This window comes from Harpia harpyja, chromosome 7 (genome assembly GCF_026419915.1).
Source record: "Harpia harpyja isolate bHarHar1 chromosome 7, bHarHar1 primary haplotype, whole genome shotgun sequence".
Classification (NCBI taxonomy): domain Eukaryota; kingdom Metazoa; phylum Chordata; class Aves; order Accipitriformes; family Accipitridae; genus Harpia; species Harpia harpyja.
The window spans coordinates 41,133,505-41,156,819 of NC_068946.1; the positions used below are offsets into that span (position 1 = coordinate 41,133,505).

General features: G+C 45.1%; 1 protein-coding gene across 18 annotated transcripts in view; it reads left to right on the top strand.

Moving 5' to 3' along the window:
* Positions 1-432: 432 nt before the first annotated feature.
* Positions 433-23,315, top strand: part of BIN1 (bridging integrator 1) — a 103,213-nt gene continuing 80,330 nt past the window's right edge. For 4 of the 18 annotated variants that reach the window (XM_052791790.1, XM_052791792.1, XM_052791799.1 and 1 more), the window contains exon 1: positions 433-629. In XM_052791790.1, the coding sequence (XP_052647750.1) occupies positions 546-629 (84 nt within the window). In that variant the 5' untranslated portion in view covers positions 433-545. The remainder of the gene's footprint in view (positions 630-23,315) is intronic. The other 14 variants (XM_052791802.1, XM_052791794.1, XM_052791795.1 and 11 more) reach the window with 6 other exon arrangements.

A 23,315-nucleotide genomic window follows, 5' to 3' on the forward strand; every position in this document is an offset into this window, starting at 1 on the left:
TTAGTAGTACAAATCTCTTAAAACACGAAAGAATGCTATTTTGCTGCAGGATGAAAGACCTCTAAGTAATGTTCCTCATTCAGCTGTTTTTTTAGCGTGTGGAAGGCACAGCTCCTTTTCACCGGGAGGCTCCTGGGTGTCTCTCCCTCCATCCCACCTCCCTCCTTGCAACGCTTCCCAGCTTCCCCCACCTGGCCCGGCTCCTCTGGGCCAGGCTGCGGCGGGTCTCCCGCCGCAGCCTGGCCCAGAGGAGCCGGGCCAGGTGGGGGAAATTTGGCAAACACCCGCCCCCCACAACCAGCAGCAGCATCGCACCCCTCGCAGACGAGATGCCCAACTGTGCTGGTGCTGCTGCCCCCTCCCGGGGCGACGCGCGGCCCCTTTAAGGCGGCGCGGGGCGCACTGTCCCTTTAAAAGGCGGCGGGCAGGAGGAAGGCGGGAGGCGGCGGTGGCGGCGGTCGGGGTCATCGCCTGCCCGCCGGCTTTTACCCCCCCTTTCTTGCCGGCCCGTCGTTCGTAGCCGCCCGTTAAAAAGAGGAGGCAAGATGGCCGAGCTGGGGAGCAAGGGGGTTACCGCCGGGAAAATCGCCAGCAACGTCCAGAAGAAGCTGACCCGGGCGCAGGAGAAGGTAAGGGCTGGGGGTTGCTGCTGCCGCCGCCGCCGCCTCCTCCTCCTCCCCGGGATGCGGGGGGCGATGCGAGTACCGGGAATGACACCCCTCCCCAAAGCAGAGATGCGTCTCGCAATGGGTGCAGCGGCGACCCTGCCCCTCCCTACCCCCCCCTCCCCCGGGGGGGCTGGCAGCTGCCTTCTCTGCCTGCGGATTTAGGGCCCCTTTGCATCCTGAGAATGCAAAATACCGCTGATGTGACCTGTAAGGGTTTACCATCCGTCTGCACGCTCAGGATAAGCAGAAAGATGGCATCGGATTCAGCTGGGAGGGGGGGGGAGGCACTTTTTTTTTTTTTAAATATGTAGATGCTTATTGTTTCAGCAGGAGGAGACCTTTCTATGGTGTTTAGGTTGTGCTTTATGCGACAATTTCAAGAGCTGTACTGTGTTTTGCGGTAGCGCTAAATACGTAACCTCAAAGGCGGTGAGGAAGAGGAGATAGGTACTTGCTTCCTTATCTCCTAACAGCATAGCATGATAGCTGCTACTTGCTTTACTGACCTTGAGCTCCAGATTTTGAAATGGTGGTAAAGCAAAAGCCATACGGTCTTTAAAGATCGTGCCGATGTCTGCTGAGAGAGGGGTGGTTTTTGAATCCCGGGAGCCCTTTCGCTGCTCTCCACCCACCCCTGTGCCAGCAAAAGGTGCCAGGAATATGCAATGGATACTTTTTGTATTCATCTCTCTGGCATGCTGCATCTGATGCCAGCTGCCTGCTCTGTGTAGGGATTATCGGACATTTTACGCAGGGACATTGATCAGCTGCTTTTTATCTCAGGCACGCTCGTCTTGGTTTTCAGTGATTTGCTGTGAGATGACATTGACTGAATAAGGACTGGTGCATCTTCGAGGGAGGGAGGGTGAACAGAGCTGCCCACTGCTGCTCTTGTTCCCTGGGAGTTATCTTTAGCAGCTAGATTTAATCTAGGAGGTTTGGGATTGGATGCAGTGCTGGCCAGAGCCTTGTACCAACCGCCGACACTGTTACAAAATGCTGCTGGGTCAGAAAGGCACCCCAAACCTGTTGGGCCTACTGTTGCACGTGCTGCTTCCGCTAGTTTAAGATCACTTACTGAGACTAGAAGCATGATTTGTACTTGCCTGACTGTTTGGAAAAAAACCCAAGTGAATAGCAGATCCAGTATGGAACTGGCTGCAGCAACAAGGTCCCGGCTTCGCCCTGTACATGAGAGTGAGCATGGCCACATCTGTGGTTTTTCCCCTTACTGCGGTTTCAGGAGTGGACAGGACAGGGAATCTGTCTCCTGGTATCTGGCCCACCCTGAACTCATCATAGATGCTAAATTCATTCTGTGTTAGCCACCAGATGGCAAGCATATTTTTAGTTAGTATTAAGGTAGGTGGTAAAGGCTGAGCTCCTTGGCCTGCTGATGAAGTTATTGTATTTATCGGTGCAGCCTGGTGCCAAGTGTGGCCTGCCAGGCCCTTCCCTGAGGGCTTCTTATCTGAACGCATGCAGGTTCTTTTCCTAGGGAGAGTTTTCCACAAATTCCTCTCAGCTGGAGATCCAGTTCACTTCCTTGCTTATTCCCTGGTGGGTATTGGGGACGTGGGAATGATGACAACAATAATAATCGAGAGTTTAGCCGCATATTGCAGGTGATTTGCACAATCTGAAATAAGTTGTTTGTCTCTACACAGAAAAAGCACAGATCGTTTCCCTCTAAGGAGAAAAGGAAAGCAAAACCTGGAGCACTTGTTAAACAAGTTAATGCAAATTCTAGGCCCTTCAGCTGTTTTTGTCCAAAAGCAAACAAAATAACTTTGCTCTCTGGGCTCCCAAAAAGGAAAAAAAAAGGCATTGCTTGCTTCATCATCTGACTTGCCCCTTCATACTGCTGCAGCTTCATCTCTAACAATTCTTCTTTTGTGGAGTGCTAGGTATTTTAAACTTGTCTCTAAGGGATAAACGTTCACTGAGGCAAACGTGAATGTTAACTTTCAGCTGGTGAGGAAAGATACAGCTGAATAAAAAGTGACGAGGAAGACACCACAGGTTATGGCACTATATTGGTGTTAGTCTTGTGGTATTCAAACTGTGATACTATGTTTAGCAGGAAGGGTAAACCACACATCTGGAGATAAGGACCAGGTGTTTAAAAAACAATAATAAAGAGTAAGCAGGAGTGTGCAGGGGTACATCTGGGTATACAACAGACCAAGCTCTTAAAAATGTATTGGATTTTTGTGAAGGGCTGTTGACTGGTGTTGAACTTTCCTTTTTGAGGCTTAAACAAGCTGACAGTGTTCCTTTTACGTATCTTCCTTCGATTTGAATCTAGGATAAAAATTCTTCCCTTCAGAGTTGTATCTCCCTCCCAACTTGAGCCCTGAGGCTTTGACTTCAGCAGTTTCCTTCATGGTGAATTTAAGCCTTATGTTAAGTAAAGAATGATGTCTTTTTGTTCAATGCAGAATTCACACTGAAACCCTGTACACATCCTTTTTTCCCTTCTGAGATGGCTATTATGTAAAGTATGTAAGATATTCCTTCAAAAGTACTGTTTGTTTTAAGCCTTTCAGCAAAACTATTGGCTATTTTTGGAAGACACTTTCTCAATTCCACAGGAAATGTGGGGCAGAATGGTTGACTATGCTGTTTGCAAATGGGCTGTGCACCCTTTTAACCTCTCTTTCTATTCAAAGGTAGCCTCAAGTACAACACTTGGCAATAGTTTGCCCATTGTCCAGTGAAATGTATTCAAGTAAGTTGATGCCTCTGTCCAGAGGAACCCACCTAGCAGAAGGGACCCATGCAACCATTGCTTACTTGATATATCATCCTTTGCAACTAACAATTAGGAGATTTAGGCTGGAAGTCGCGCTTTGTTCATCCTGTAGTTAGCTGAAGGATTTTCAGACCGAGACGTTGAGCTCTGAACTTTTCATAATTCTAAACTTCTTAAAATGGAGTAAAATTGTAATACCTCCAATGTCATGGTGTCTTGGAGAGTTTGCAAGCTCTTTTAAACTGCCAATAAGGATTTGAAGTGTTTTTTTCTTTATGTCTGTAATCCATCATCTTGGTTAAAGTTTATGTTTCTGCTATGTGATCAATTTATGTCTTATACTTTTGAAACTTTTAAAAACCTCTGCAATTTCCACAATTCTCATTTTTCTCAAAGAGTGTCCTGTTTCTGGATGTGTCAGTCTGCACATGCACAAACACTTCTGCTTTGAACAAAATAAAACAGCATCTTGGTGACTTGATGCAATTCTGGTGCAAGGGTAACTCCTCTGCAAGGTTCCAGGAAGGGGGTTGAGCTTGGGGAGCAAATGGATTGGGGTTTTGTTGCTTGGCTGGCAGTGAGGGTCCTTGTCACAGTATCAAGTTCTTTGCTTTCCTCCAGCAGGTTAAGCAGAGATTCAGGGTGGAAGGATGATACTGGCTGTGCGGGCACTGACTGACGATTTAAATTGCATACAGATTAATAGGCACGTCTGAGGAGATGAATTGTAAAGTTGACGTCGGAAGGAGAGGTTTTTTATCAGGAGCTTTTTTGCGTGGAGAAGAGTAGAAAGGGATGAACTTATTTTTCCCTTTCTAGACTTAGACTGAGAGTGGGAAGTTCCTATCCTATAGGAGTGGTGGTCTCTTGCTCTCTTTTCATTACAAAGCTGGGCAAAATGAGGAGTCTGTGATGACATGAATAGGCTGTCATATTTTTTTCATGTTTTTACTCTGATGCACCAACAAACCAAGGCATCCCCTTTTCTCCCTCTCTGTCCCTAACCAAAGGGGAAGGCTTTGTTCTAGGACCTGGCAAAGTTTAGTTTGGACATCCCAACTTCTTGCATTAGGGGTATCATTTAGGTCGTAGAGTCTGCCACTGACTTTCCATGTTGCCATGAGGTGTCACTTCTGCTTTCTGTTGGCTTGCTTGCTTTATCACAACGATGTTTACCCACATCTATGTTTGCAAAGTTTCCCTGATTAAACCTTCTGTCAGAGCAAAGTTCTGCTCTCCTGTGGCTGCACAGTCCAAGGAGGCTAGGCAGTAGTCCTGGTTTCACAGGGCTAGCGTGACCACAGTTGTTGGTAGCCAGGCTGGCTGATGCTTATTGCCTGCCTGCTACAGTGCAAAAAAAGATTTATATGCTAGTAAACCAAAGGAAGGAATTTGCAGCCCAGCAAGGAGAAATAACCAAGGACACTGGTCCTGAAAAGGAAGGCGGAGGATTGCTTTTGGCAAGCCTCTGTGGCATGATGTCTCAATGCTTTTTCCAATTGATTTGTCTCACGTAACAATTGTAGTAGCACAGACTGTGTCCAGAAAGGATCTTTTCCTTTCCCAGAACCTTAGGTTTTGTTTCTTTCCCCTTGTAATCCTTTGCTGGATGTGAGGAGGTTGTGATTTGGGTGGAAAGGGGTTTGCAGGAGGTGTGTCTTGCATTTTGAGTTTGCCCTGACAAGACTTCCCCCCCCCCCCCCCCCCCCCGCCATGTGCCAATAGGTGGGGCATGGCATGTGAGAACACCTAGAATGAAATCCCAGCCCCGTTGAAGCAGGTGGGAGTCTATACCAATAAGCAGCACCCAGGAACCTTAAACCAAATTTAAATACAGCTGTCTTCAGGATTCAGCTGTTAGAGGCTGCCTGATCTGTAGAACCTCTGCAGGTGGGGAGGGAGTCTTTACATAAAAAAAACGGTAGATGCAGAAAGCTCTGTTATTGAGAAGTAAGTATCACATCTACCTACTTGGGAGAAGTTCCATACTGGTTTTCCTTCGGGATCCTTCTGTCTCTTCAAAGCTTCCATGGTTTTTGCTTGTCTTTGCATAGGGTAGGATGGTTTGGTGGCAATCTGCCTTGTTGTGCCAGTGAAGGACAAGTAGCCTGAAGAGCTACAAGAGTTGCTGTCTTGCTGATGTGGCAGGAAACTTTCTTTTTTTTTCCTGGAGGACTCCCCAGATGACAAGTAAAGGGCTTTTTACTTTGTATCTGTTAGCTTGCTTTCTCAAGAATGCAGGGCTTAGGTGACAGGTAGAGTCTCAAAGGTACTTTCTGCCTAAAGGTTGCTGGAAACCAGGCACTGGATAGAGGATAGAGATCTGAATTAATGCCCCTAACGTACAGATGATTCCAGTATGAGCTCAGACTGTATTGCTGGGTATCAGATAATCTGCATGGGGCAGGGAGGAGGTGAAATAGGAAACCAGGCTCCACATGGTTCCTTGGCCATGGAATGGTTTGATTGGCAGGGTGCTTACAGTGCCCTGCTGAAGGTGCCCCTCTGGGTATTGGCAACAGATTTCTTTTAAGCAGCAGAATCTCACAGATGGATGAATTTTCTGATTGGAGAAGGCTCAGCCCTATTCCTGGTCACTTTATCTTCCCTGTAAGTTCTAGTCTTACAGCCAGTCCTCTTCAGTGCAGTTCTTGTGAGATCAGGATCTGGAAGATCTCTTGTCATTGAAGACTTTTGGTGAGGCTCTAGGCAGAATGGAGTTAGCGTTACAGAACGCAACTGTCGGGGGGGTGCCATCAAACTTTTCTGTCCTCTCCCTCCATCGTGCATGCTGATTGATAAGCAAGGTTTTGTGTTTCCAGGCACAAACGTTTTTTGCAACATCACGAATGATATTGGCATGTGACTAGCAAATGACATGGCTGGTGGCCAAGCCATTGAGGAAAGCTGTGTGCAGCCTGAAGTGTTCAGCATCTAGCTGGACTGGGGTCTTCAGGAATAATGCAAGTTTTCCTTTGTTCCTGGCTCTTTGGACAGACAGACAAGACCCTGTTGCTTGAGACCAAATCTGTCATAAAGTTCTGGTTCTAGAAACTTTTGGAGTGACAAGAGGGTAGCTTAGGTTGACAGGTATTAAAAGTGGCTATTTTTTTCCGCTGTTTTGATGGTGACCGGACACCTGAGCTGCCTGCTGTGCGAGTTCTGCAGCTTCGAAAGGATCATCTTGCAGTCCTGGCTGTCCGCCTGTAAATGCAGGGATCAGACTGTCTTCCCAGAAGTGCTGTACTGGCAACTTGATGTTATCATGAAGATAGACTCAATCTGCCCAAGCAGAACAGACTTGCAGCCCTGTCTTCAACTGGCCACAGCACAGCTCAGCTGCCTAAGTGGGCCAGGAGACTGTACATTCTCCAATCCATGTTCTCATGAGGTGAGAACAAATATTAAAATATGAATAAAGCCTTGCTGGAGAGCTGCTGGCAGGTGGAATAGTGCATTAAGGTCCATTTTGACATCAGCCTGTGTTTTAGCCTTCTGTTGAGGGACTGTATATTTGCTTTTCTTCAGCAACTGCAATATTGAACGCACGAGTGCCCGCCAACCTGTACCATTCTGGCATTCGTACTGCTGAGGTAAAAGGGGACATCTCTCACAGGAAGGGGTGGGAAGAGAAGAAAGTAATTTCCATTGTCCTGCTAGTTAAAATAAATTTTAAATATGGTATTAATTGACTGTTTAATACTGTGAGAACAGGAGCAAGGAACTTCTGCAGATTTGCCTGAACTATTTGCAGTGCTGCAAGGGATGAATAAATCTTGGCAGGTGTTTTTTCAGCAGGTGCATGCAAGTGACTGATGGACCTCAGACAGTTCAGGTTTCCCTTGGAACATTTCCTGGCTTTGCTAGCCTCTGAAGCTGCTTGATCTTCACAAAGCTGGCAAGTACTGCAGGGTAGGTCCCATCCACATTCCTGGAGAAAAATTGGAAATACAGTTATTAGCAGAAAATAGGATTAATGAATTTTTTTTTGGTTTAGGTTACATTTTCATTATGCGAACTTGCTTGCATAGTTTTGTTTCTTAGCTGCTACTCAGAAAATACCTCTCTTTAGATTGTAGTTCTGTGGTCTGAAGGAACAGCCCCGGTAGATGGGAATACAAACTCTCCAGCCTGAATAGGTTGTACAGTTGTTTAATTTTTTTTCCTCCACTCTTTTCTAAGTTTCTCCTTGATTATGTTGGGAGCTTGCATTCAGGAAGGGTTTGGACACTAGTTATATTTTGAGGAAGACGTGGAAGCCAGAGCTTGGGGCACTACACAGACCTAGACAGAGGTCTCACAGAATCACTATGAAGCAGCTTTATGAAATGAGGAATATGTACTGTGTTTGCTCAGATGTCTGCAAGTACACATGTATGACATAGATTTTTCTATTATTTAGGCTGTGCTGGAGTAAAATTTGCTCAGACCTGTGGCTGGCAGGTTAAAGTTTTTGACAGTCAACATTTCCAGAGGGGTGCAGTTATGAGAGTCATAATGGCCAGACAGTGTTGCGTTTCTTTTTGTCCCTTTCTTTAGAAGAAAGGAGAAGTCTGGGTGGCAGTTTGTTCTTAATATAGGCTGCCAGGTAGGATGGAGAGTGCAAACTTTACCAATAAGGAGGAAAGCAGTACTTAAAAACAATTAATCCCTCTGTGAAAACCACAGGCCACATTTAATCTCTTGATGATACACAGATATCAAAGTCTGAAGTACTGGCCTCTCTGCAAGGATTTGACATGCAGATTCAGAATTCTGGTAACCTGTTCTGAAATAATTTATTTTTTGGTAATTCTTCATTGATCATGTTTCGTTTGTCTCTCTTAAGTAGGTTTAGAACTTTTTGTTAAACTTGCTTTAAGAGCCATGCTAGTTTCTCAATTCTTTTCAAAGGTACCTTTTCAGGAGGGAGATTAGAAGTTGATATAGCTGAAGTACAAACATTTTTCACTGGGCAATTGTTAATACCTTGCTTTGAAACTGTATTAGACAGAACTGCAATGCTTGTTTGCCAGCAGGGATGGAAAGGGAACTTCAATGGTACAGTAACTACAGTGTTTGAAAACACAGCTAAAAGTGTTCATGCTTTTTGGTTTTTTTGCCTTTATGCTACGTGGCCTGATTGCACATTTTATCAGGCCAGAAACAATAATGTGTGACTTATGTTCAAACTCAGCTGAGTTGGTTATTTGCAGAGTGAATTAGCAATTCTATCCAATTGGATTTATTTGGAATGGTGCCAGCGACAGATGTGAACACACACCGAATGAGGTATAAAGAGGTATATTTGAAGAAAATGTAGATCTCTGCATATTTTTCCTTAACAGAAATGCTAGTCCTGTAGCTCTCTAGTACCCTTGTAGGTAATGCTACCCATTCCTGTAAATTATAGTAAGTCTCTTGATCCTACAAGCTCTGGGAGTCTTGAGTGTGGAAGGACCAACCTTATTTCCATTCCTACTTTCTCAGCCATTGTGGGGGAAAAAAAGGGCAAAAACTTGAGGGCAAAAAATAGTATATTTCAAAAATGCAGGGAATTCCTTTCCTGTAATTTGAATGTTCAGCTCATTAATTTTGAATTTTCAGGTAGTCGAGCACTGTCTTGGGGAGATACTTTCTTCCCCCTCTGTCTGTGGGTGCAACATGACGCCTCTGGTCCAAATGTTGATTCTGGCACAAGAGACCAAAAAGGGGATTGAGTTACTGTGGCAGGGGACAGCATGTTTCAAAGGTTGCTTTGAAAATATATTTTGGAAGAATTCTGGTGGGAGGAATGTCAGGCTCTGAGAGAAATAGTGGTCATGAAAAGTTTAAATCCGTTCAGAAGGAGAAATATACTTGGGATTCTGCATTGAAACACTCCTTAAGGTATAGGTTCCTCAGTGGAGGAATGAAATGACTATTCTGTGTATTGAACTGACTTCTACAGTAGGAGAATACTAGGGATTTTTCTCTTTTCTGTCTGTTTAGACTGAACAGTCATTGCAAAAGGCCAAGCCTAGCTGTGTGTTAATAAACTTGAGCCATTCAAAGAATGTACCCACTCTGATAATGTTTCCCTCGTCGTGCATACAGATAGTATGATTATTTGTTAGTATCTGCAGTGTGATTGTATTTATAGATTACCAAAAAAGGCCATTCCCTATCCTGAAACAATTCCAATGTAAATACTGGACAGTCTCAGTTCATTAAGATACTTCTGGTTTGTTTCAGTAAAATTCTGTATTCCAGAAAACTTAAAAGGGTTTTCAGATATTTTTGCAGAGGTTTAGTAAGGATGGTTTTGTAGGCAAGGGTGCAGGGCTGGTTTTGTACAGCAAAATTTTTATGAAATACATCAGCTGAAGAAATTGGAAAAAGAGATTGGCTTGCTTTGGAGAGGAAGAGCAGCTGTATGTGCAGGGCTGGGAGAGGAGGGTTTGGAGCCTGACTGGGGGGGGGGGGGGGGTGTCAGAGAAAGTCAGAGGGGTGATGTGATCAGTCGATCATAGTGCCCTGTAGTGGTATACTACATCCATTTCCTCATGGTCTGGGACTTGTCAGTGAATCAGTATCAGAGCCAGTTGCTAGACTAGAACTTTTTGCCAAGCTGGAGGCTTTTGCTCTCCTTATTCCCTGACCCTTGGTGAACATAAATAGTTCGGGGAGGAAGTGTACATTTTCAGGGCTGGATGTCCTTACAATGAGGCTGTGGGTATATTAGGTGAAAAGAGCTGTGTTGCTCTGCTGGAGGAAGGTGATCGACTTAGACCTAGGGTGTTTTTAGCTGGAATGTCTTCTAAGCTGTCAATCCCAAGTCTCCAGTTGAGGCCTTAATTTTTGAGGAGGCTCTTTGGGGAGTGCGTTGTGGTGCTTTTCCTCTCCAAAGACAAGGTGGCCCAGATTCTCAGCAAGTACTCTGGCAAAAAAGCTGGTGAGCTTACATCCATTCAAAGCAGGAACACTTGCCCTATCAAGCCCAGTTCTCAAATCTGCTGTTACTCATCCTTCAGCTCTTCTGAAGTAGAAGCAGTCCTCTCAGGTGGAAAGGAAGAAGAGCTGTTCAAAAGCCGCTTGGGGAGAGCCAACAAGAGCTGATCGTCTGTATTGCTCCCTCTTTGATGGGACAAGCCACACTGTAACCCAACCTGGCAGTGGAGGGCACTGTTCCTAAATCTTTCCCCCATGTCTGATCTCTTGCAACTAGTGCCTTCTGGCTCAGGGAATCCCAACAGCTGATCCAAATGTCTGTGTCTTTTCCCTTTGCCCCATCATGCATGTTACTTGTCCAGCTCTGTCCTGCATTTGAGAAACTCCCGTTCTTGTTCAGCAAGGTGGTCATGAACCCGTACAGGAGCTTTCCTAGCCTCTTAAGGGCTCTGCATCCAGCCTGTCCTTTCCAGAGTCTCCCTCTCACGTCGTTCTGCCTTATAAGACCTCCTCTGCCCCTCTCCCTAGCACACACCTGCTCCTTTATCTCTTTCTCCAGCTCAGGCATAGCCCCAGATGCCTTTTATGTTTTGACCCGATTTGGTTGCTTCATTTTGCATTAGGGCCTGCGTAAAAATAAAAATACTTCTTGCAAATGTATCAGCATATAAAATGAGTGTTGCAGAGGAGGAGGTGGAGGACTTGAGAAGGGGGATTTGTACAAACAGCACTATTTATGCTATCTATTCCTCTTACTAGTGTTACTGTTGGCTACAGATAGGGTTTAATTAAGCTATGTTAAATGCCTACCCAAGTAATAGACATTGATGTTGCTGAAGTACTGTTGCCTGGAATGTCACATTGATGCCAGCTGAATAAGTGATGCCATTTGGCCTTATTAACTACAGAGCTATGATGTAGCTACTATCCAGCTCCACTGTTGTGCCCACTTTTTTTTGTCTCTGATTTGATGTCTGCTTAAGACTGGGACAGACAAAAGGTAGGGTGGAAATTTACCTGCTTTCTTGGAGACTGTTTGACATTTCCTGCTTCTTTATTTTCAGGGTATTGATAGATACATGTTCTCCCCAGTCTCTGGTTTGCTGAAAAGCAGGAACTCTGGGGAATTCAGTGTTTTTACCCGCCTGCTTTGAATAAGAGCAAACCAAGTGGGAACAAAATTGCCCAGAAAGTTATGAATTAGGCACACAACTGCATATGGCCAAGATGGCTTGGTTGCACAAGCACACCTAACAGCTGTGTGCTCAGTGGTCTGTCTCTTGGGCAGTGATGTGGTAGAGTGGTAGATGTGCAGCTTGTGCACCCCAGACTCAACAAACCAAGGCTGACTGGTCAAGATGACCATAATGGAGCCTATGTGTCTTCTGGTGAAGCTGTGAGTTTTCAGCACCTCTGGTATCAGGCAACCTGCTTAAGGTGTCAAGGTTGAAGCATTCAAAGTCTGAAAACTCTGGCTTAAGCTCTTAAGATTCTTAATCTCTCACACTTCTCAGGGTAGGTGCCTGCTTTTGGCTCTGGGTTTGTTCTGGTGGAAGAAGTCACCAATTCTGAATGGTTATCCCGCTGCCCTGTTTCCTGCTCTGTGCACCTGCCGCTGGAGCACTCTGTGTGAGTCTCCATTTGCTCGCCTGTAGATAAAATCTTGTCTTTGTCAGACCAACAGTTTGAACTGACCTAGCTACTCCCACTGGGGCAACAGTTTCACATCACTTTTAAACCACATATACCACTGAGATGTGTCATCTTCAGCTGCTTCTTTTCTCCTCCTTTCTGCATGCTGCTGCTCCATTACCATCCCTCTGGTTGTGCTGCATTACCTGGTTTTCTTTCAAGCCTCTCCTCACAAATAGGTGCATTTGATAGTAAGTTCTGGATGGGGGACTAGAGGGACAGCAACAAGTACAAGGTACAGGGAAAGAATAGCAATCCAGGGTGCTCAAGAGAGGATCTGCCCTTAGGTGAGGGCAAAGTGGAAATAAGCCCAAGTTTGACCCGGTGCAGGTATGCCTGAATCAAGCAGGACCATGGGGCAGTGGGGTGGTACCTGAGCCTGGGGCGTTGGCCTTTCTCGCAGCTCAGCTCGACTAGACCTATAGCTAGCACCTGACTTCCTAATTTTACATTCCCTTATATTCTGACCCTCTGAAACCCCTGACTGAAGGATATAAAATAGATGATGAAAAAATTGAAAATGAAGTCTAAATGACACTTGCCAGGGTTTGTTTTTATTCTCAGGAGCTTGGGTAGTAAAAGAGCAGGACATTTCCATGTCCTTCTTAAAGATAAATAGGGGACTGAAGAGTAAAGGGTAGGAGAGGGAGACATCTATGCTTTCTTTTTAACTGCTAAAATCTGTCAAGCAAATGAAGAGATAAATAAATAAAACCCAATATGTTTTTGTAATAAACTTTCATAAAGCAAGGCAAGATCAAGCATTTATAGAAGGGGGGGGGAAAAAAAGTCCATGAAACAACATGGTGAGTTAGACCTGGAGGGAAGATGATGTATCAGTCGAATGTTTGGGGGTTGGTGAGGTGGTAGGAAGATAGATATATCTGAGGAAGAAAAAAAGCAGGAAATAATTCTTGTTTCACTTTCTTGTATACTGTTGGTTATAGCCGAGAACCAACCCTTGAATTTATGCTAGGGTACAAGCTTAGTGCATGGGTTGTACCTATCATACAGGGCAGGTTGGTACCTATCGTACAGAGTAACATACCAAGACTAAATCAGCTCATGTAGCAGAAGCCTTTAAAAGGAATGTGGTGCTTGGATGGCCTAGGGTAGGCAGACACTGAACTACATGCAAGTGTGTGAGCATAGCACAACATGACTGCAGAGACTAAGCTATGATGTCATGTCAGTGAGAAGAGAAATTGCTTTTCTATACTGTCTGTCACAGCACAACTCCTGCTGTATCATGACTTAATTTAGACTTGAATGATGCTAGAAGCTAAACTGCAAAAACTGTGGGTGGAGGGGGAGGGAGAAACAACCTACAATGTTGAAAACAGTCAAGAGGCTAAAATCATATAAAAAAATCCTGGAACGTCAGGATTTGGGTCAGTGCTGTATGTACACTGGGGGGGCCCAGTGAGTTCAGCAGCTCAAGACTTGTCCCTCTTCTAAGTGCCCTCTGTGGGAGAAGAGATGGTTTGGTTTGAGCCCATGGTTACATATGTGAGAGAACTTTTCTGCTTGACTGATTTGCCATGTGCAAAGATGGTGAAAGATAATGCTTGCAAAACATCCGGAGAACCGAGGATTTATTTGTGTGTTTTTGTAAACATGCTGTAGAGTTGCCTTGAGGAAAATAGCTCTTGCATCATGGAGATGTACTGTGTATTTTCCTGAACTGCCAGTATGGCTGTCGTCTTGTGGAAAGCAGTTCTTCTAAAGGCTGATGTTAGAAATATAGAAGGTGTATTAATTTTCTCTTGCAACAACGAATACAGATTTTTAAGCTAGAGCTTTGCTGCTACTCAGATCTCAGTTTAGATCAAACAATTAATATTCACCTATTTCCACAGCCAGCTTTTTGTTGCTGTGGTGTTGGGGCCAGTCTCCCACTTGTACTGGCCTTTTCATTGTTGTGAGAGCAGTTTCAAAGAGGTTTGTGCTACATCCTGGTCATTTCTGAAAGTCACTTGAGGGATTTAAGTATTTATGTATTTAAGTAACCACATCCTTAATGTTAGTGCCCTGTCGGAACAGGAAAGGCTCTCCCGTCACCCCCATTTCATTTTGTTTCATTCTTAACGTAACAGGCAGCACAAATCAGTTGTTACTGTCAAATGAAAAAACTTTGTCTTTACTGTTGATTGCCAGACTCCTGGCTGAATTCACAGTAAATCTCAGAGCTTGGGCTGGCAGGCATGGGTGAAAAATCCCTTCCCCCCTCCCAGCCTGTTCATGCGCATGGTAAGTTGACCATGACTTACTGCACGTAAAGGGGAATGAGGAGTGAGGCTACGGCTGCACAGATTAATGAAATTTAACGGATTCTCTTTCTGGGACAAAAGAGAAAGCAAAATGATGTTGCAGTTCCTTGCTACCTTAATTTAATTTCATGGTATTTGATGGGTGCTAACAGCAGCTTTCCTTTCCTACTAGTTCATGTTGCACCAGCGTGCTTTCTCCTGCAATGGGTGCCAAAGCCTCTTTTTCAGTTTCTGCTCAAAGGTGAATGCTACCAGGGAGTGGTTAATGTTCAGAAAAGCAGTCTGCTGTGATAGTAAAGAGTCTGAGTGGCTTCTCCTTCAGTATCCCAATGTATCAACTCTGATAACTGCAAGTGCAGTATGGATGCCAATGACCTGAACAACTTACCAGAGAAGGAGGGGAAAATGATGCTGCTAGCACTTCTCAAGATAATTTTCTTCCACACAGGGGTAAATAATTCATCCGAAGTCACTCTTAAATTAGGTGAGAAGATGGCCAGGGTGGTTGGGAGAGGGGAGGAAACACTTCGATTCAGGACTGCAGTAAGTTGCTATCCAGCCAGGTATCCCTGGGTATGCCAGGAAACTCTTTCAGCAAAAGTGCCCTTCCCGCAGTGCTCATGTCCTGTTCTGGGGAGCTGACTCCGTAAATGGACTATTTGGAGGCTTTGGAGCGTAATATTCCCAATTACATTACCTGCAGGGTCACCATGCCCTCTAATGCAGCTTGCAGCCAGAGTGGCTTTGCCCTGTCATAGTTACATGCTTAAAGAGCATTACTCTCATTATCCAGGAGGGTGTATTAATGGGAGTTGATGGATAATTGGAGGAAGGGAGAGGTGCTCAAGAGGTGAATTTGAGTTGGCAGACTTGTTATGCAGAACAGTGCAGTCTGCTTGTGAAAAAGTAAACCAAAGAAACAGGTCTGAGGGAACTGTCCTGCCTTGAAGAGCTTAAGGAGGCAGATAGCAAGGAGCTTGTATGGGAAGTTGGGTCATTAGAATTGTCACTAGTGAGTTGTGGTGGTGTTTGAGGTAAAGTCAGTAAAGTCTTCTGGAATAAAATGTGGGGGGAAAAAAAAAAAAAAAAATCCTTCTGTCCCTCCAGATCTTGGCAGCTAAATTGGAATTGCTCTAAAACCCTCTGTTTTCTAGCTCCAGCCTTCTCCCATGGTGTAAGAGGAGCAGAGTCCTACCCAGTGAGACACGGGGATCACAAATGGGAGGCAGTTAGACATTGCACAGCAGCCTGATCTCTGTACCAGCCATGAGTGGGCAGGGTTGGTGAGGAGTTGCCCATCTCTGGTGGACAGAGGAGGCCGTGTGGCAGAAGGGAATGAAGGAATGACCTGGCCATCAGAAACCTTTTGATGTCCAGTGGCTGAGAACAGCAGTGTGTTGGGAGTTGTACAAGCAGTTTGATGAGGAAGGGAATGGAAATGTTCTCCTGGTCACAGAAGAAGATTTGATTGTGTAGAAGGAACAAATGTGTTTTAGGGAGCTGAACAGGATCCAGCTGCACTAGGGGTAATGGAGAATGGGAGAGAGCAAGGGCTGGAGTGGGGCTTCCAGAGGAGGAAACGAGACTTTCTGCAGGGGAAGTGACACTAGTGCCAGTTCTTACCTGGAAAAGTGCTACTTTAGCAGGACCGGAAAGAAAGAGATTGCCAAAGAAATCCCTGGAGAGTGATGGTCTGCCTTGTCTTTCTGGAGCACGTGTTTGTAGGGACTGAGTCCTGCCCTTGAACAGGCTCTTAACAGCACCGCTGACCTTGGCAGGGGCTGCATGTGCAATGCTAACCACGTCTGTCCTCAAAGTCCAGGAGACACAGATAGGTGTGCCCCTGTTCCAGCGAAGTAACAGTAGCACAAATTGGGTTCCTGGGTGAGTTAAAGTTTCATCATCATGAATGGGGCTGTGAATGAAAACTGGGATGGGACAGTGGAGTGGCAGGCCTTGGAAATAGTCTTTCTTGAGAGCCTGCAGTACCTGCCTGCCAACCTCTGGTGATGGGCAGCGGGAGGCAGAGGGACAGCTGATGGCTCTGAGGGAGGCACCGTGCAGCACGTTCTTCAAGCCCGGGGATGGCATGGGTTCAAAACCAGTCATGCTGTAGATGTGGAAGGGTATCAAAAGCATTGATGGGTATTTTTAGCCAGAATGAGTAGGGGCAAGGGTTGAAGGGGCCAGAAAAAAATTAGCTATTCTTGTGTTTTCAGTCTCCTGATGCTGAGGAACCAGGTGTCCTCTTCAAGGGATGACTAATTCCTTGTTTTGTGGAGTGGAGAACAGAAGGCAAAGCATTTTTTTTTCCTCATCAGATGAAACAAGTACTTGTTTTTGGAGGTGAATTTGTCAGGCTTGGAATCTGCTGCCTGCAGAGCTTCCTCCTCTGTTCCCCCTTGAGCTGTTAGGGGATCTGTGGCACTAAGACTTGTCTTTTTAATGTAAACCTCAGCTCCCTTGCACATTGTAACATCACAGACTTGACTAATGTCCCTTTCTCTTAAAAAGCTGGGGGTGGGAGGGGAACCCTGTTCAGGCAGAGTGCATTGTTCAATTGCTCTGGTTTGTTATTGTAGGGTTGCTTATCAGAGCTGGGCTGTGAGTATTTATCTAAGGCTTTCCTGTTCCCTCCCTGCCCCCCCCCCCCCCCCCCCCCCCCCCAGTGAAACAGCTGGGGAAGATCTGGGAAGGGGAAACCTGGGGTCTGAAAGATGTGTAGACTCTTGTGCCATGCTTAAGTGCTCACCCCCATAAGTAGTCTCTGGATGATGAAGATTAAAAAATGGAAAAGGGTGTGTGTGGCAAGAGAACAAATTCTTCCTTCATTTCTTTCCCCCCATTGCCACCTTCCTTAATTCTCTGACTGTAGTAACCCTCTGACAGTATTTTTAATCATAGAATATTGTCCCCAGTGGTAATGGTAGCTCTTCTACTAACCCCATGCACGTGTACCAACCTGGATAGGTTTTTTGTTTGGTTGGTTGGTTTTTTAAAGTGTGTTATCCTGAAGCTGTGGCCAGGATGAGCAGGGATCTTAAAAAGTGGCTGGAAACTTGAAGATGTATGAAAACAGAATCTGTTTTCATGGTGACAGGCCAAGAGATGAAAGTTCATGTATAATGCTTTCTGCTGCCTTTGCTGTCTGGCTCTACTGCTTTCTTACTAAAATCCCTTGATCTGCTTTCTGTTTGTTGCTGTCATTCTCTCTAGTGTTTCTTCTAGCTGTCAGTCAGGGATGGCTTGGATTGCTTTTGCCATTTGTGTAAAGCAAAAAAAGGTGCAAGTCAGGATATCCTCTGCTGAAGTCAGCTGTGGCTGTCCTGGGAGAGTCTTGCTGGCGGGGAGGAGAAGAGGAGGAGATGATGCGAGGTCAGTCAGTTTCCCTGTCCTTGTGCTTTGTCCATGAGGCATGCTGGACTGAAACAACTCATTTCTTTGGGCTTCAGGACTAGTTCTAGCTAGTAACACATGGATGGCAAAAAAAGAGAGGCTTGGAGAAACTGTTGTGTATTTACCTGTGTTAGTATATCTTGGGACTAATGCATCCTGGATGCTTCAATCCTGTCTCTCTCAAGCAGCAAATCTTACTTTGGCTGAGAATTACTATGTAGGAATGTTCTTTTGAACCTTTAGACTGGCTTTCACTGTGCAGTTGGTGTCCTTGCTTTTCAGAAGGAAAAGAGCCTGTGTGGCTGAGATTCAGCCTATGCAAAGCTGACTCAAGGTTGCAGAAGTAAACAGTTTTTCATCCTGCCTTCACCATCACCCAGTTCTTGAAACCTGGAAGGCTGAAAGAGAGCCAGCAACACAATTAACATCTTTGTCTCCTCCAGCAATAGCTGGGCTTGCCTATGTGTCAGAAATCTTACCTTGCAAGTGTGTAGTGACAACGCAATGGTCTCAGCAGTGTTAAGGAACAATGTTCAGGCGTTGTGAAATCATGCACTTGAATTTTATTGTGCCTCCTCAGGGGCTATGTGAGAATAGTAGCCCCACTACAATAGAAAGGAAAGGTAATGATACGGAAAGGCATTATGATTTGTACAAAACCAAACAGAGCATCTGTGACAAAGGCAATTTTTCAGAGCAGCTTTTCCTGGTTTTGAAGGGAACTGTGACAGTTTCTCCATTCCTTCCGTAATAAAGGTTAATGTTTAGTATTGACCTACATGTAATTTAGGGTTGCTTCATACCACTATTGCAGACTCCTTGTATAGGCATGGGCAAGTTACTTGTTCTCTAGAGGTCTCATTCTGACATCTGCAAGTGATAAAGAGGAAGTGATTCTGTGTTGGGGTGAAAAAAAAAAAATCTTTGAATGCATGCATATGTGCAAAAAGCCATCACACATAGCCTGCTGTCCTCCTGACGGTGCTGTTAAAATGTGGGTAAGACTGTCCTGCTCTCTGTAGCAGAAATTTATTAGGCTTGTGTTGTCTGTGGTGGTGAAGATTGGCATAGACAGACTGCCTGCTTTCAGCAAGCTTCTTTGGCTTATTTATGTCTGCTCTGGAGTCTGAGATGAGAAAGTGTTTTTGTTTTGTGCTTGCAGTGCAGTACCAGTGCTTTTCTGTGATGCACTTGTTTCTTTTGATACAGAAGAAGGTTCTGTGTTTGTTTCAGAGGAAGATGTCCTAGCATTTCTTACACACCAGCAGGTGCATGTGGAAAAATAGCTGCAGCTGGATACTTGTTCTTCACAAGATATTGGCGATCAGCTTTGATTCTGCATACGTTTCTCTCGTTTCACCTGCTTAGCAAAGCACCTATCTTCTTGATAGCATCAGCTGCACATCATTGAAGTTCCTCCTTCCAAACACATCTTCCTTTCAATCCCACACAGTAATCTCCAGCCATCACTATACTTGGCAGGAAGCCAAGTGCTTAATGGCCTGGATGCCCTCACCAGACAGCTATCAAGAAGGGGGGCTTTCCCCAGTGAGATCCAGGGGAAGCCCTAGGAACCTGGTCATGTTGCTGTGCTCCCAGCTACTTTTTGTGGTAGGAAAAAGTGCCCCTGCTTTGACTGTATTTTCCTGCTTTTGGAAAAACTTAAGCTGTCACATCAAACAACTCTTCAGATTTTCTGTCCTCTAATTCTAGACCAGCCAAAACACAGGCAACCCTTCCTCTTCCAAGCTAAGACTTCTTTCTCAGGATCCATGTTGTTCCACAGTAATATCTATTTAGTTGTTGTTCTAGATTCTTCTTGCTGTAATTTTTCTTTCTCTTCCCATCATCTTTAACCTTTGCCTGTGGCAGCTGTGCAATCAGACCAGAATCAAAATGAAGCTGCCTCTTTGATCCTACCCTGCATTTAATAATAGGGCTGTGGTTGTTACTGAGGAAATAACATATCAAGGTGCATTGGCTCTTCTGTCATCCAAAAGCTTAATTAGAGATTTGGGCAATATACAATAGTCTGTGCTCTGGAGTGGTTGTATAGAATTAGGGACCCTGGACACTCAGGAGTACGTTTCCTGCTCAGTAATACCTGTTACTTTTGGTACTTACTATACTTAAATGAAAGGCCTGTGGTAGATATGACATTGAGTTCATGATACCTACAAAACCTCTGGATTCTGAATTTTTGCCCTCCCATAAGTTTTCCTGGGAGCATTTGATGCATTCTAATACAAAATCCAACCAGTTTTGGCTGCCCCAGATCTGGATGTTGTTTCTGTGGAGCGGCTAGATGGAAGCTGGGCACACAGAAGTGCTTTGGAGTTTTGCCATTACAGATTTATCTGCATAATTTTGGGTCATACTGTATGTGGCTTAGAACAGGGGATTCTCCCCCTTTTTTTTTTTTAAATGCTTGAATCACAGTAAACCTTGAAGCACATTATAGAAAGTGTGCAAAAACTGAGGTTTGGAAATGACTCTTGGTGAGTGAAGCCAAAGTTTTCAGTAAATAAACTAGTTCCTAAAACACTTCGAATTTGAATGAGTTTGTCTGCAAATGTGGCTGATTTATCTGCATATCCCTTGTATAATTAAGAGTTTAAAAAAATTTGAAATGCCAAGACCAGAATTCACCAGCTTATCTTGAAATAGAAAAAGGCTTGGCTGTGATTCTCCCTCTTTAGAAAAGGGAGTGAATTTTTGGTTCTGTTGAAATACAAGTTTGGCAAGTCTAAACCTTGGTGTTTTCCAGGGACTTCACGGATAAACAGGACACATTCTATTCAAACTGCCCAGCCACTGAATCTAGTCCTTTAGCCAAAGATCCACCCTCACAGTCGGTGTGACTTGGTGAAAACAATGGCCCAACACTTTGTAAGAGGGCATAAGTAGGCACTGCTGCTGAGAAAATTGGTTCCACCCCTTGTGAGCCAGGCTGGGACAGCAGAAACCATTGGTTACTTTTAACCCAATCTGTATTGCTATTTTTAATTGAGGTTCATTTCTCAATCCTGCTCAGCATATGGCCACTCAAATTCTTGGGTTAGCACAAGGGGATACAGCGATGTAGAGGCAGGAAAGAGAGTGGGAAATGAGACTTTTTCAGTGGCCTTGTTGGAAAATCTTTAAGTATTCATGAAACTGTGGCCTCTGCAAAGACTCCTCTGTGCTTTGGGGAATTCTCCAGTCCAAGGTAAATTTTCTTTTCATCCCCAAGCAGGATAGTTCTGTTCTGGAAATTAGGGTGGAGGAGACGCTCTATCCATCTGTGCTGGAGAACATACTTCAAAGGAAGGTCCTGTTGTTTCTTGCAGGAGATGAGAGCAGAGCTTTCACTCTGGAAACTGTGACCATCAGATCTCTCACCTGGAAGTGATTAGGTAGCTGTAGTTTTGAATGCTTTGTATATATCAGCTGTCTACAGAAGGTGGCTTCCACATCTAGCCAGTGCCTGCAGGTTTTTAGGATGGTAGCCTTCTTAAGAGCCTGGGTCTGTTTGACATGCAGCTCCTCTCAGTGCAAGTCAGAGGTGCGCAGAAGGTAGGAGCAGCCCAGCCTATTCTTTCCTGCCCCATCCTGTTTCCTAGCACTGCTGGAATCAATCCCTGTTGATTCTGGCGCAGCCGTGCTGAAAGCCACCAGGGGACAAAGGCTCCTTTTGTTGGGATCTGCAGTCAGGGGCATGGACGTGCTTCTCGGCACTTGCCTCTTCCTGGGGTATCACGCAGTGATTTCACTGCCTCCTGGGATGCGTGTCCCTCAGCTTGGTCTTGCGGCACTGGCCAGGGAGTGTTTCCCATTGTTGTATTCTGGGAGAGGGAGGAGAAAAAAGGCGTGAGTAAAGTGAAGTGGTAGTTGAGGTTTGCACAAGAGGAAGCTAAATATTGGGTGAACATGACCCTTTATAGCCAAGTGCAGATAACAAACAGTGAGTCAATAGGGACAAATAGACTTTGTTCCCTGTTCTCTTCTGTCTTCACTCTTCAAGATACTTTATGCAGCTAAATCTCAGTTGTGTGGTGTGGTTTTTTGTTTGTTTGTTTTTTCCTAAAACCTGTCTTTGTTCAGACAGTATTAGTTGCAGTTCAGGCTTCCGAAGCTCTGCAGGCTGCACATCACTAATACTGGAGTGCAGTGGTTGGTTACTGGGGGGAGGAGTTGGAGGTGTAAGTTGGGATCAGAGGCATGAGCTGGGGAACGCCTACCCGGTACAAGAATTCTTCTCCCTTCTTAGGTTTCTGTTCCCCTCGGTGGGAGCACTCCAGTTCCTGTCCTTGCTTGGCTATGGTTGCAGAGCTGTTTAAGAAGGGGGAAGCGAAACCTGTGGCAGGATAGGATCCCAGCAGGGAGGTTTTATTCTTTGTCTATGACTGGTGGGGAAGGGAGGCGGCAGAGCATGCCTCTTGTCAATGAGATCTCAAAAGCTCACATTTAATCTTCAAAACATGGTCTCCCATGTCCAGCAGGTATCTGCGGCATCATCCAGTGTGGTGGGGAATTGGGCAGCTGCTGCAGCAACTGTTGATGGCAGCCTCAATGCCTACACCTCTTTCTTGCAGGTGATAGCAGAAGTATTTAGGTGATGGCACTTGCCTCATGGGAGTGAAGGCACAGATTGGTGTGCACATGCCATGTTTGTTTTCCTGAACTATTAGTGTGGATAGCAGCAGCTGTGGAACACTTGCTGGTTGCTGTCATGATTCATTTTTATTAAAATCATGCCAAGCCAAAATTAGTATATAGGAGCTGCCCAGGAGGCTGATGTGACTGTACTGGAAAGACATCTGTGTGGGTTAGCACGCGTCATGCTGACGCCCTCAGTACTGAGGAGGGAGGTACGTCTTCGCCTGCTCACAGCAGTTTGCTGCAGTCACAACACATGTGTTGCTGAATGTGAAAGTTAGTGGCTGGGTTAGGAGCCTTACTGGGTGTATAACATGGGATATGCCATGTTTGGACAGCTGTATTGGCAGACCTGGCATGGCTCTGTGTTTGAGGATCAAGAAAGGGATATTACTCAATTCCCCTGACTTCTGCCTGGGAATTATAGAAAACAGAGAAACCTTTATAAGGTTTTTGGAAAGAAAACTCCTCATCGCTATGGTTCTTCTGTTTTCTACCCTATTCACTCCAGGTTTAAGTCTTTAGTCATAATTTGAGTAGGTTGCCTTGTGTTAGTCTAATGAGGTGCTTTTCTTCTGCCAGACACACTGGGTACTCGCTCCTGCTGGAGGGGTTAGACCTGACAGACTGGTGTCTAAGGTGAAGTTTTTTTTTTTCTATCCCCATAGCTGGGTGGTCTGCGAATGTGTTGGTGGGATTGAAGGAGGCTCCCTTAAAACCATGATGAGGAATATACCTCATGAAGAAAGTCCCATCCATGCTCTAGATGAACTAGGGCAGGGCTTCAAGCCTTTTCTTGAGTCACAGGGCCTTAATTTTCTTTTCCAGGGGTTTGGCCTTCTCTGTAAATGCCAAATATACAGCTTGCTTTCCATGGTGCTTCTTCATGGGCCTTGAAGTCTGCAGACCACATGCTGAAATTCACACAACGTTCTCTTATGCTTATTACCAGATCTGTAATTTCAACCCAGTATCTTCTGGCCTTGC